General features: G+C 40.9%; 1 protein-coding gene across 1 annotated transcript in view; it reads right to left on the bottom strand.

Moving 5' to 3' along the window:
- Positions 1-4329, bottom strand: part of gpr179 (G protein-coupled receptor 179) — a 30099-nt gene extending 25770 nt beyond the window's left edge. The window contains exons 1-2 of the mRNA XM_086294628.1: positions 2755-4329; positions 1472-1580 (exon numbers count right to left, since the gene is read on the bottom strand). Of these exons, the coding sequence (XP_086150754.1) occupies positions 1472-1580; positions 2755-3671 (1026 nt within the window). The 5' untranslated portion in view covers positions 3672-4329. The remainder of the gene's footprint in view (positions 1-1471; positions 1581-2754) is intronic.
- Positions 4330-13388: the final 9059 nt, after the last annotated feature.

The raw sequence follows: 13388 nt of genomic DNA, 5'->3' as shown, positions 1-13388 counted from the left end.
CGTAAACTGAACACACTCACATGAGACAGAGACTTTCAGAATAAAACAAGACTCAGGACCATGGCAACTTTTACATATGCCAACCTCAGTCTTCTAAACTTTAGTCATGTTTAAAAGCATACAACACAGGAAATAAGAATAAATAAAATGTATTTTACTTATTTCTTTATTTTACACTACAACCTCAGAAAAATTGTTCTTATCAGTCTTTATCATTTTAAGTAACTGTTTGAGTAATTGTTACTCAAACATGCAGAAACAGCTGTCGGGAAGCGAAATAAAAGCTCTGCTGTAACCAAATGTGAGATGTGGGAGGTGATTCGGAGATCAACACCAGGCTATGTCAGGACATATCTTCCCCTCTTTCAATTTCTAAATTTTCCCTTTCAAACACCAAGCTGTTTGCCTCACATTAAAAAGAAATCTCTAAAAAGAAATCAAGCAGTGGATGCACACGTGATCTTGATATCTTTTTTTCAAAATTCAACCACATGAGGCAGTATAAAGGCTGAGAGGCTTCTTCTAATGTCCTGTTACTATTGTTGGTACTCTGGTGTAGTGCAGGTACTGTACAGTATGTACAATGTAGCATCACCTATTCCCCTCTCACAGTCCTTTCTTTCTCCTTACTTTGAATGATCTAGTAAATATTTCAGGCTTCATCCTCAAAAGAGAAAGGAGACAATTAGCACGCGAAAGGATGTTTAAACCAATGAATATACGTATAATCTCAAAACTCCAGAAAAAAACTCCGTCTGATCCCATGTGACATTTAAAATTAATATTTTGTGTAAGACTATGATTAATGATGAAACACTGACTACCCTACTATGGCAGTAGAAGTGGCAGACACTTTTAGATTCATGAACAATAAACAACACTTGTTCTTGCCTTGTGGTCCAGATGTTAAGATCATACTGGAATAATATTGCTTACAGTATGTAGTATAATAGGCAATGTGCTAAAATGTTCCTAATAAAAATACTCACGTGCTGACTTAGAGATGTTCGAGAAAGTTTAACATTGTCACCATATATATTTATTGGCTAGCATGCTAGCAGTTCCTTTTAAGTCATAATGTACTGTAGGTTTGCAGGTACCATGGTTTTAAAAAGTATGTACAGCAATTACAGTTCTATCGAAAACAATTCAATCTATCCAATGTTCCTTATGTTCCCATATTAATGTCCTTGAAATTTAACCTTGACCAAAAAAATGAAAAAGGAATGACATCACCAAAGCCATGGAGTTTCATCCAGTTTTGCTCAGTTATCTGTCAGTCATGTATATTGAAATAGATGCTAATAGTGCCAGATGAAATCTCAGGGATCTTCACAACAAAATCTTTAATACTGGTGCCATTTTTCATGGCAATTTGGTTGTGTGTACTAAAAGCAACAAAAACAAAAAATCTTGACTTTCTGTCGCTATCTCAAAGGTAGTTTCAGTCCCTGGTCTACACTGTGTTTACCTCCATGGTGGTGCGGTTGCACTGGTGAGTATCAGCAAACCAGCCTTCCCCTGTTGCACACTGGTCCAAGTCAATGTCCTGAATGTTGACATCCACACGGATCACACCTCTAAAGCCGAACACACAGACAGTGGGGGAGTGGGTCACAGATGTGTGACAAAACAAAGAAACAACAGTGGCTCCACATGAGGTCAGACTTAGAATAAGTCTCTTCTTTTTCCGCATACATCTTCATATCCCAAAGACCTCACTGTGCCATATTATTTCAATGGAGCACTTCCCTCTCAGACCGCAGGCTTACTTGTGGTTCCTAGACTTTCTAAAAGTAGAATATAAGGCAGAGAAGATAACATGGCAAAGCTGTGGAACCAGCTTCCAGTTTCTCTCAGGAGACAGACACTTTGAATATTAGCCTTTAAAGTTACTTTTTTTTTTAGTAAAGTTTACAGTTAGGGTTGGTTCAGGTAACCCTGAGCCATGCCTTAATTATGCTGCAATAGCCTACGGCTGCTGGGGGACTTCCCATGATGTACCACTCTTGCATTCCCCTCTTTTTTACTCCCCATGTGTTTATATCCCACTGTTCCAGGTCAATAACTTTTGACTTCTCTCTAGTCTGTGTTTTGTCCAGTTAAACTGAATTAAATTGCTACTGCACATTTTGCCTGACCATGCAAGACATTCTATTTCAAATGTTATATTTAATTAAACTCTTCAAACACATTCAAACACGAGTGTTATTGTAAATTCATTTCAGAGTGCTAGCTTCTGTCATTTTCAGCGGGTAAAATGGACTTGGAGTTTTGTTTAAACTACTCTGCTCACAGTGACCAATCGATACAACAGGTGTTTAAATGCAACAAGATCGTTAATGGTCTCATTAGGCATGATTTTGCATAAAAAATTATGACTTAAATGTTTTTCTTTAAGACCCTCACATTACTAAGAGTATTCAAAGGACTGAAAAAAGTGCTCCCAATGTGGATGCAAATTTCTCTGTTCATAATACAAAACGTATAATAGCATTTTATGACTGGAAGATGTCATTGGCACCACTGATTGACAGCTCATCACACAGATCAATGGATTCACATCATTACTAAGACGGTTACTAGGAAACTGAATGTACATTCCCAAACCAAACATTTTAAAGTGAACCAACCAAATTTCTATAATTACTGACATCATCAGAGGTGTCACTTCTATGTGTGTGCCTGTATTTATGTGACTGTTATTGCTTGGTTTGTGCGTGTTTGTTTGTTTGTATGTGTGCAGGCCCTAACCTGAATTCTGGTGTCAGGTCAGGCTTGAGACCAAAGAAGGAGGTGGAGAGTGTGAGCATCCAGCCAGGCACAAAGCGTTCATCCATACAGTCCAGAAAAGGAGCACTATCCCAGCGTACCCCACTGCGATTGGTCACATAGCTGTCACCCTGCCCCCACTTAGGTGTGTCCAAGGTATTGAGGTCATTGAGGAGCACTCGTTTGGACAGGGTTGTGATTGGCTGGCTGGACTCTGGGAATTTCAGTTTTCTGAACCAGCTGTCATCAGGGGCAGGGGCAGGTGGGTGCAGGCTCTCCCATGCCTTGGATAAGTCCTGGAGGATGATTGTCTGCACCTTAGCCATTGGGCTGCGAGTTGCATGGAGCACTAGCTGCGGCACGTGGGCAGTTGGGTCAGCATCAAACGTAAACAGGGCCCGCCGGATGAGCACATCAGCTTCTAGAAGGGCACGGACCAGGGCATGGTACCACTCCATATCCTCTTGCACCGTGCTCTCATGCAGGTCACTAGCTTGGAAGATCATGTTAAGAAAGTTGGCAGTGTTGGCTAGTGCATCCATAGCTGGCCTGAGGGGGGCGGTGAAGCTGAGGGGCAGGGGTCCCATCTGCCCACGGGTGCTATACGCCCGTGAACAACGGCCCACTACCAGAGTCGAGGGGTCTCCGGTGTACAGAAATGTCTCTGCCGGTGACCAGTCATCCTCTATTTCGGTGGGAGCTTCTGAAGTGGAAAACCCCGAAGGCTCTGCAGCAGTGGAGGAAGTGGAGGGGCTGGTGGAGTTTTCTGAAGTTCTTGTATTGTTTGTCAATGACTCAGTGCTGTTGGTCGTCTCCACTGTGACGCCTGATGGGAAATCTGAAGCCACCTGCGCTCTGAGGACGGATGGCAGCAGGAGGAGAAGCCAGACGGGATCCATCCTGGACGCACGCTGATGAAGAAAAAAAGGGGGGAAGTAACTGAAGGGGTCACTCAGCTAAAGCACGCTTTGCCCCTTTTGGATTTCCTTTGAAGTGATAACCCGTCACATGTTGTTTTGAACTTTTCATCTTCACATTTGGGAGGCACTGCAGCAGCAGGTATCCGGTAACAACGCTGCCACACGCGCTGCTGAGCTCTCACTCACACTCGGAGCGCACAGCTCCATCTGTGCGCCGCACGGAACCATGCACGCCTGAGCTCGTGTCAACACGAAGATGTAGTTGAACCTGCGAGTCCTCGGTGGTGGTGCAAGGATAAAACTGACGAGGGGAGCAATCCCCGCATTTCTGTTTCCCGTAAGGTGTCTCTAGCGTGCCGTCGCGCTCAGTCTTCGTTTCTCGTGCTTTACAATCACCAGTGCAAAGAAAACGCAGTGTGCGCAGCAAGAAGGAGGAGAGAGGAAAAACCTCAAACTTGGGGCTCCCTGCGTCAGATGGGAGGAGGAGGAGAGAAGGAGAGATGTTGTTGAGATGGAGGGGTTAAGAGAGAGAGAGCAGACTTCTCCCTTCTTCTTTTGCCTCCCGCTCTGCTATCTGTTGCTCCACAGAGCTTCCAGCCCGTCGGGTGGAAGCTCATGATGCTCGTCCCACCCCTCTCTACCGTCGTTCCCTCTCTCCTTGCCTCCCGCCTTCCGTCCTCCCCTTCCTTTCATTCAGCCCCGAACTCCCCCCTCCGTTTTGACAAACCCTCACCAGTGCTTAAAGGTGATGAGAGTGGTACATCTGTTGTGTGTGTGTGTGTGTGTGTGCGTGTGTGTGTGTGTGCGTGCGTGCGTGCGTGTTCACAAAGCAGAGGATGATGCATTCAGTCAGAGATGAGGGTTAAGCTCTGCTGCATTTGGACATCCATCAAAAATATCTCTACTGGATGGTTGGATTAACCCCTCGTACACGAGAGAAAGACGAGCATTCTTTCTCTCACACACACACAGTGGAGGCCACAGGATGTAAAGTGTTAACAACCTCCACATTTATACTTCAGTTTTTTGTTTCTAAGTTTTTGCAGCATGAGGGAGTTTATTCTCTGTTTAGGCGCATGAGTTCATTTGTTAGTTTTTGTGTGTGGTGGGGGAGCTCGCAAATACCATAACACTGGTGCAACAATCGTGTGTCTTTCACACTGCTGAGTGAAAGATGTATGAGAAGCGTGATGAAAGAAAAGGCGACACAGATGTATGATGGGAGGAGTAATGCGGGCAAGAAGACTAGTTTTGGTGACTATGGCAACCAGTTTCTGAGAATCTCCCGCCCCAGCCCCCTCCTCAACTGTGAGCCACACACACACACACACACACACACACACACACACACACACACACACACCCTCCTTGGGACTTCACTGCAGAACAGCGAAGGTGGTGCAGTCGAGCTTGAGGAACACAATAAGTCAGACTGTTCTCGTGCATCTAGAAAAACACGCAAACGACAAGTGCAGTGATGAAATGAAGCTTTAACACACCATGAGTCACATTCATACCTACCGTTTTTCTTCTAGCTTATCTACTTGGTAATGTTATTAATCATTTCATGCACGTACAAGTGCGCAGCTAATAAGGCACTAGAAGTTGTCACATCTGAACTTTTTCTTCAGTCCAACAAATGTAATCTGTCTGAAAGCCATTAAAGACCATTTAAAACAATACACTGTGCACTGTGAAGAGTAACAAGGGAATCCCTGATGATGATGGGACACACATGCACTGCATATTTTGATTTCGCAAGTTTTTTGTTTTTTGTCTTTTGAAGAAGAAATTGATAAAACACTGGGGTGAACTCAGTCTTACCAGCCCAGATTGTTTTTCTTCTCGGCTGAACATTGCGTGATTATAACTGATATCTGAACACGCTCCTACAATAATTGCTGTGACTTAGCCTAGAACTTGCTTTTAAGTCTATCCATCCCCCTCTTCATATATGAGGGTGTTCTAATATTGCACACAAAATAAAGTGACAGTTTGTGGAAATCTTGGCAACTGTTCACTCCTGAGGTCTTCAAGTTGTTCCAGTTTGATCCCATATAAACAAACATCAGTGCTGACTGATCTGGCACTGTCATGGTCCTGGGTCGTGCGACCCAGTGTTTTGTGTTTTAGCCTATTTTGATGTTTATTCTTTGTTTAGGGTCACTAAGGCAGTCCAGCCATTTGTACATATTACCCGTGTATTAAGTCTCCCTTGCCCTTCGTGTGTTTATGTCTGCGTGTCTTATATTGTCAAGTCCATGCTGTCGGTTATGTCATCTCCCCTGTACTACGTCTCCCCGGTTCATGTGTCTTGTCTAATCTCCATGTTTCCTGTTTTACTTTGAAAGTCTGTATTCACGGTCAGTGTATTCAGTTTCACTCCTTCTGTCCTGTCGTTAAGTTCATGTGTGTCAGCTGTGTTCCCATGTGTGGCCACTTCCCCTGATCATCCCTCATGTGTATTTAGTCTCTGTGTTTCATACAGTCTGTCTCGCGTCGTCTGTGTTACCACCTCCTGTGTTCTGTACCTCCAGCCATAGTCTTTCCTTAGTTTTGTCCAGTTTAGGTTTTCTGTTGAGTACTACACGTATGCTGCCCTCATTCTGTTTTTGTTCTTTTCATCAGCCATAATAAAAGGCTCGTTTTGTTGGAATCCACTCCTGCATCCTCGTTTGTGTTCGCACCTGGGTCCACCACACACCTTTCCGCACGGTCTGCCTCCGCAGACCGTGACAGGCACCACCTGAGGTGCTGCAGATAAGAGTTTGGGGTATTCAAGGGTTGAGTGGGTAATATAGTAACTAAGATAACTAAGTAAATAAGTAAAGACAGTTTCATGTAAATATTATTTTAGAGGCTTGTTTATTAAAAGCAAATAAAAGAACTAAAAGAGCCGGAACATGTAGAAGGTACGCAATGCAAAATAGACCATAAATAATGATATAGAAGACTGTACTGAACGAGAGTAAATATAAGATGAAGGGATGTATAAGGAAAAACGATGTGTAATGACCCCCGGGCTTCATCACATCAATATTCAGCTCTGCAGGGCGGGTTGTTAGTTTGATTACGCCACATAAACATCAAATATGAGCAAACACTGTTTTCATCTCTGTGGCTTACATGTACACACACACACACACACACACACACACACACACACACACTCTGTAAGGATTAATGGGCCTTCATCCACTCTCCTAGCATTATCTGCACTCAGCAGCAGCGTCATCTATCACTACAGAATGACCTGCAGCGCCATCTGCCTGTCTCACAGCATTAATACAACACTGCTAGTCAGTGTGGAGGTTTGCGTCTTTGGAGCGCTTTGTTCAGTGTTTTAAAGCTACTGCTGTGTTCATACTACACTTCATTTAAACAAAGATATATATTTCTACATATTTACTTTTGTCGCACCACTTCTCAATACAGTCCGCATCTTATCGTGTATGACATTTAGAACTGGAAAATGTCATTGGCATAGCTCATTGACAGCTCATAACACACAGATATGGGCTGGTACCAGTTACTAGGATGGTTATTAGGGCACTCACAAAATGAACATTTCCACACCAAACATTTTAAATTAAACCAATCAAATGTCTGTTGTTACTGACATAATCATCAGTTCCATGTTTGTACTTGTATTTCTGTTACTGCATCAAGTGTGTTTGTTGTTGTGTGTGCAGGCTCTAACTTTAATTCTAGGGTCAGGTAATGGTTGAGGTGGAGACACAACGGCATGTTAGTTTGGTTTGCTGGCTAGTCTTTCTTAAAACATCAGTTTGTGTCTGTGTGGGTTCTCTCCAAGTACTATGGCTTCTTACCACAGTCCATACATGTTGTTTGTCTCTTTGTCTCTCTGTGTTAGGGACCTGTTCAGGGTGTACCCCTGTCTCTTGTTTTTTGCTAGCTGGAATAGGCCCCAACCCCCTGCAGAAGAGAACAGAATAACTAAAATAGGGACATTTTGTACAAACATTTGTGGTATCCTGCAGATGATTCATACCTGAGTAAAAAACCCCTAAATATTGTGCTTATAGTCACAATAATGGTGATCTCTCATAGAGCGTAAATAAAAGATGGCCACTAACACCATGACATCATGCTTTTGGTTAGTGAAATCATGTTGCAAATCCTCAGTCTGAGTACTTCAGGGATCTCAGTATTTTATAACCAGACTTGATGAGAAAGTTGCCTTTCTAAATGATTAATCCTACATATGACCAGACTGTATAAAATAAACATCATCATCAAGACTTGAAACTATAAACCCAACAGGAACTTGTTTACTGAGATCATAGAGCAAGGGAGCCAAAAGGTTGTTTTTACATGGATTTATATTCCATTCAGTTCTTATTTCGACTGCACCCTGCTCCCCATTAGTGAGATTCAGGTTTAAGTCACTTCCACATTGGCATCAGAAGTGGAAACTGTGGCTATAGCCATCTTTGATATACAGTCTGTGGTCCAAAGTCTGAGCCCTTATATCATCAGCATGTTAGCAAGGCCTTTGTGAGAAGGTTAGCTTGTAAGTATTCAAATCAAAAATGATAAAATGACTGCAGTCTTCAGCATTTACTGCAAAGTTTTCACATACTGAAAATTAACATAACAGCAGCATAGCTCAGTTTTTTAAATGAAAAAGGAAGACTGACCACCGGATTAGTGAGTGGATCCAGCGGCTCTGTCATGCTGTGTTTGGGCATTTTGATTTGGGTCTATTTGTTCCCTTGAAGAAAACTGTATCTGTAACTGTAACTGTTCTGCTGTTCATCATTATTATAACTATTCTGAATTATTGGATTGTTTTTGTGAGTATTATGAACCATAGTGCAGTGTTTTAATATTAGATTAAAACCTTTGCAAACCTGTCTTCTAGAAATTATATTTATGTATTATGTATTAATGAGCAAGCATTTTATCATGATTTGTCAAATTATGACTGGAAGAAAATAGGATTGATCCCTGATGTAGAATTAGCGTGGGCATTCTTTAAGGATGGGTTTATGCAAATTGTGAATAAACATGCTCCATTAAGAAGATATAGGATAAAAGGTTGTGAAAACCCCTGGTTCTCCCAAGAGCTGGCAGATATCATTCATGAGCGTAACCTGGCTTGGGCCAAAGCGAGGAAAACAGGCTACCCCAGTGATTGGCTTCTTTTCAGACAACTAAGAAACAGATGTACTTCCTCTATTAAGAAAGCTAAAACAGAATATTATCTGTCTGTCACCACTGAGAACCTAAATAATCCACAGAAGTTCTGGAAAATCATTAAGTCTCTTTCAGTGAGTAAAAGCTCCCACGCTCTACCCACCTATGTTTTTAAGGATTCTGTTCCTGTTTATGATAGGAAGGAGATTATGAATTGTTTTAACAAGCACTTTATATCTTCTGGCTCTTTGTTTGACTCTCTGAACCCAGTCTCTGTAAAATCTGGCACAAACCTTCCGGTGTACACTGGTCAGCCATTTAACTTTGTTCCTTTCTCTGTGCAGGAGGTCTGTAAAGCTCTTAAACTGTTAGATCCTAGAAAATCTCCAGGGCCAGACTTACTAGATCCTTACTTCTTGAAACTGGCAGCTGATTTTGTAGCAGAGCCTCTCACAACACTTTTCAACCTCACACTGGATACGAATAAAATTCCCTCAGTATGGAAATCAGCTTTTGTTGTTCCTCTATTAAAAGGGGGCGACCCAGCAGTGTTAACTAATTACAGACCAATATCTAATCTATCTGTGCTGGCCAAAGTTCTTGAAGCTCTTGTGTGTGAGCAGTTAAAGGAGTTTTTGCACATCAATGCCATTTTATCTGAATATCAATCAGGCTTTAGGAAGAATCACAGTACTATCACAGCTGCAATTAGAGTGGTAAATGATATTACTATTGCACTTGATAAAAAACAACACTGTGCATCCCTTTTTATTGATTTGTCAAAAGCATTTGACACTGTTGATCATTGTATTTTAAAACTTAGACTCTTCCAGTCAGGACTCTCTGAGAGAGCAGTGGCATGGTTCTCAAACTACCTCAGTAACAGGACTCAGTGCATTAAATCTGACGGTCTATGTTCTGACTTTGTTACAGTGCACAGCGGAGTGCCACAGGGTTCTGTATTAGGTCCCCTTCTATTTATCATTTACGTAAACAATCTTAGTCTACATGTGCCAGATGCAAACTTGCACTTCTATGCTGATGATACAGTTATTTACAGCTGTGGTTCAACTCTTGTCCAAGCCATCGACTCCTTGCAGAAAGCCTTTTCTGCTGTCCAGCACTCATTACATCAGCTTAAACTTGTTCTCAACGCAGACAAAACAAAGCTCATGTTGTTTTCTAAATCAAGGAGACGAGCCCAAACAATCCCATCAGTAACCACTCTTGAAGGTAATAAAATAGAGTTGGTTCACACCTATAAATATCTGGGAATCTTAATTGATGACTCGCTTACCTTCAAACCACATGTAGAGAATCTTGTGAAAAACCTGAAGTTAAAACTGAGATTTTATTTTCAAAATAAGTTGTGTTTCTCTTTTAATACAAAGAAGCGGCTTGTTGCTGCAACATTCTTACCTGTGCTGGATTATGGTGATATTCTATATATGAATGCTTCTGCTCATTGTCTTCGAATGGTTGATTCTGTGTATCATGCTTGTCTGAGGTTCATCACTAACTGTAAATTTCAGACTCACCACTGTGAGTTATACTCTCAGGTAGGATGGCCTGCTTTGGTAAGTCGGAGGAACTCTCATTTATACAGTTTTATATATAAGGCGATACTTGGGTTGCTGCCTTCTTATCTATGTTCCCTGCTTGTAATGAAACATGCTGGTCGGTATTCTCTTCGTCTGCATGGTTACTTGTTGCTTTCTGTTCCATTTGCCCGAACTGAACTTGGTAAAAGAGCTTTTGTCCATTTAGCACCCTCGGCCTGGAACAAACTGCAGAAGGAATGGAAAATGACTGAATTCATTTCATTAAGTGATTTTAAATCTAAACTACGAATCCTTGAGGCCAAGTCCATAACATGCAACTGTTTCAATTAGATTGATTGTCATTTTAACTGACTTTTTATTTTATTTGAATTTTATTGAATTTTATTTTTATTTTATTTGTATTCTTTCACTTATTGTTGCATGTGTGTTGTTGCTGCCTGTGTTTGAGTAATTTCTGTAACTGTGAGACATCTGCTGCTGCCTATCTTGGCCAGGTCTCCCTTGAAAAAGAGGTTTTTAATCTCAATGGGATCTTCCTGGTTAAATAAAGGTTAATAAATAAATAAATAATTTACAATATCATTATTGTTTCCATGGAAATGCTTCAGCAGTAGCATAATCACTGGCTGGGTAACTTGGGTTTGATGGCAGATATACAAAATACCCAAGGTTGACATCCAGACCTCTGTCAGTGGCAGTACAGACACCAGAATCACACCGGTTAAGGTTAGGGAAGGTTCATGGTTTTGTTTAAACGAGGATCAGAAGCCAAAACAGTTTCTGTAGCAAACCGCACTGAGATATTTCCATGTGAAAGGTAAAGCAACCATGAGGGTAATGCTGTAAACATCGATAATTATGTCCCCTCGCTTTTAAGATGCGTATCAATTAAAATATCAGTTGTCCTTTAACCTGTTATGGACTTATGGCTTTTTGTTCTGTTATCTAACTGCTTCCTTAAATAACATGCCCTTGGTACTTTAACAGTGTTGTTTGGAGCTGGAATGGGACACTCAGCTTAGAAAGAAAGGTGTGTGGGTTTGGCCTGTTTGCTATTCTACTCCTTGTGGATGGCAGCTTAATTTGAAGGGGACAAATGTCTCTAATACATTTAGGAATCTCTGCATGTGTGTCTGTTCTTTACATATTTTCACAGCTGCTTTACACTGGGCAGGTGTTTCTGTTCTGGTTGGATTCCTGTGTTTTATTACTGGCTAATTTGGTTTTCTACTGCCTCACATGTATCAGTGGCACATGCAGGAAAGACAAAGCCCTGTTTCACAGTGAGGTGTTGGGATGTTGTTTACTGTTCACTTAAAAAGGCAGTTATTATCATCTGTCGTTGTTTTCCATCCGCTTCTTCTTTTTCCATTTTATTATTTGTATTTAACTTTTATTTTTAGCTCTTTCCTTGTAGTTTTCTCTTTTTTTCCCCTCGGACATCATCCATTGCTGTTCTCTCTGTAATTCCCACTTAAACTTCACTAAGCCAAATTAGCACCAGGGTATATTTGGATAGTCTCCATGTACATACTGCTGGCTATTAGACCTGCCATTATCAGTCAGCTGAGGAGCTGCCATGTGCTACAGCAGCTTACAGTCACCCTATTTCACTTGCTAATCAAATGTAATAGGGTGACCGCACTGTCTGAATCTGTGGGATGAAGCCAACAATAAGACACACAACCTTATGTAAAAAGTGGCACTCTGTCAGAAGATTGAATAAACTTGCTCTTAAGTGGGTCTTCATCATCAGATATCTGGGACTGTGGCACATGGAACTCGTTGTCTTTCCAGCATCTCATTAGATAAGAGCTATAAGATAGGTACTGGTGACAAGACTCCAGTAAGAATATGAACCCAGTTCTTATTTTACTGTTTCTGTTTAATGAATGCTCTTTTTAAACTCTCCTAGTTTGCAGACAGTAATTTGAAATCTTCTTTCGTATTTTGTTAGCTATATGTGAGTAAGGCTTACAAACCCTTCCTCGAAGCAGATACTGTGAAGTCCCAGTATCTGGATAATTACACTTTGTTTGTAACTCTTAAGTGTAGACTGTGTGCTTTAATAAGTAGTTTAAGAGCTACATCTCTCATTTTAGAGACCCAAAGGTAATTGGACAAACTAACAGAATTTTTAATAAAATGACTGAATGACAATCTTTTGCAGTCAATAACTGAAAGAACTGGAGAACATGTGGATATCCCTAAACTCTGCGTTTCATCTTTGAGGTGAAATAACAACAACCTATGTTTACATTCTCCTGACAAGGACCTCTTGTGATCACTGCCAGGAGCGAAGACAAACGCAGTAAGACGCTTTGACCAAGTTTGACATGAAAGACTACTTTGTGTTCCAGCATAGGTCCAACACATGCTTAGTTTTACCTCTATTTTGGTCTGAACCAACTGCTGAGATAAATATAGGGAATCATTGTTCTTTGTTTCAGAGAACCTGTTGTCCATGCCTGGCACATATCTGTCAGGGGTTCTTCCAGAAGGAGTGCCATGGGGTGGCACTGGTCCCCTAATGTCACCCACCTGGTGTACTGTTCATCTCAGCAAATATTGTTCTTTGTACATACTGTTTATTTTCAGTATATTATTGGTATTAGTTATTAATTTGCAGATTTCAAGATATAAATCATATGATGCTGTATTATTACATAGCATTAATGATTGAAATCATCTGCAGGTGCAACATTAAAATCATATATGTATTAATGAGTCAATAATTATGATCCAGTAATATGATTTTGATAAGGGATATTTTGCATAATGACTACTTTTAATTTTGGTACTTCAAGTCTATTTTGGCGCAAAAACTTTTGCACAGTTTGCTACTTCATAAATAAAAGGGTAATCCATCTTCATGAGAGCATAAGGAGCGTGAAATTGTTTCCTAGTGTTTCTGCATACATTTCCACACTGCTTTTTTTTAAATTTTTTATTAAATATTCTGATAACCTGTGAA

The sequence above is a fragment of the Aulonocara sp. 'chitande type north' Nkhata Bay genome, linkage group LG6, assembly GCF_057382095.1.
Source record: "Aulonocara sp. 'chitande type north' Nkhata Bay isolate Kocher_YH1m ecotype deep benthic linkage group LG6, A_spYH_male_GT1.1, whole genome shotgun sequence".
Lineage (NCBI taxonomy): Eukaryota > Metazoa > Chordata > Actinopteri > Cichliformes > Cichlidae > Aulonocara > Aulonocara sp. 'chitande type north' Nkhata Bay.
This window is presented reverse-complemented; position numbering and strand designations above follow the sequence as displayed.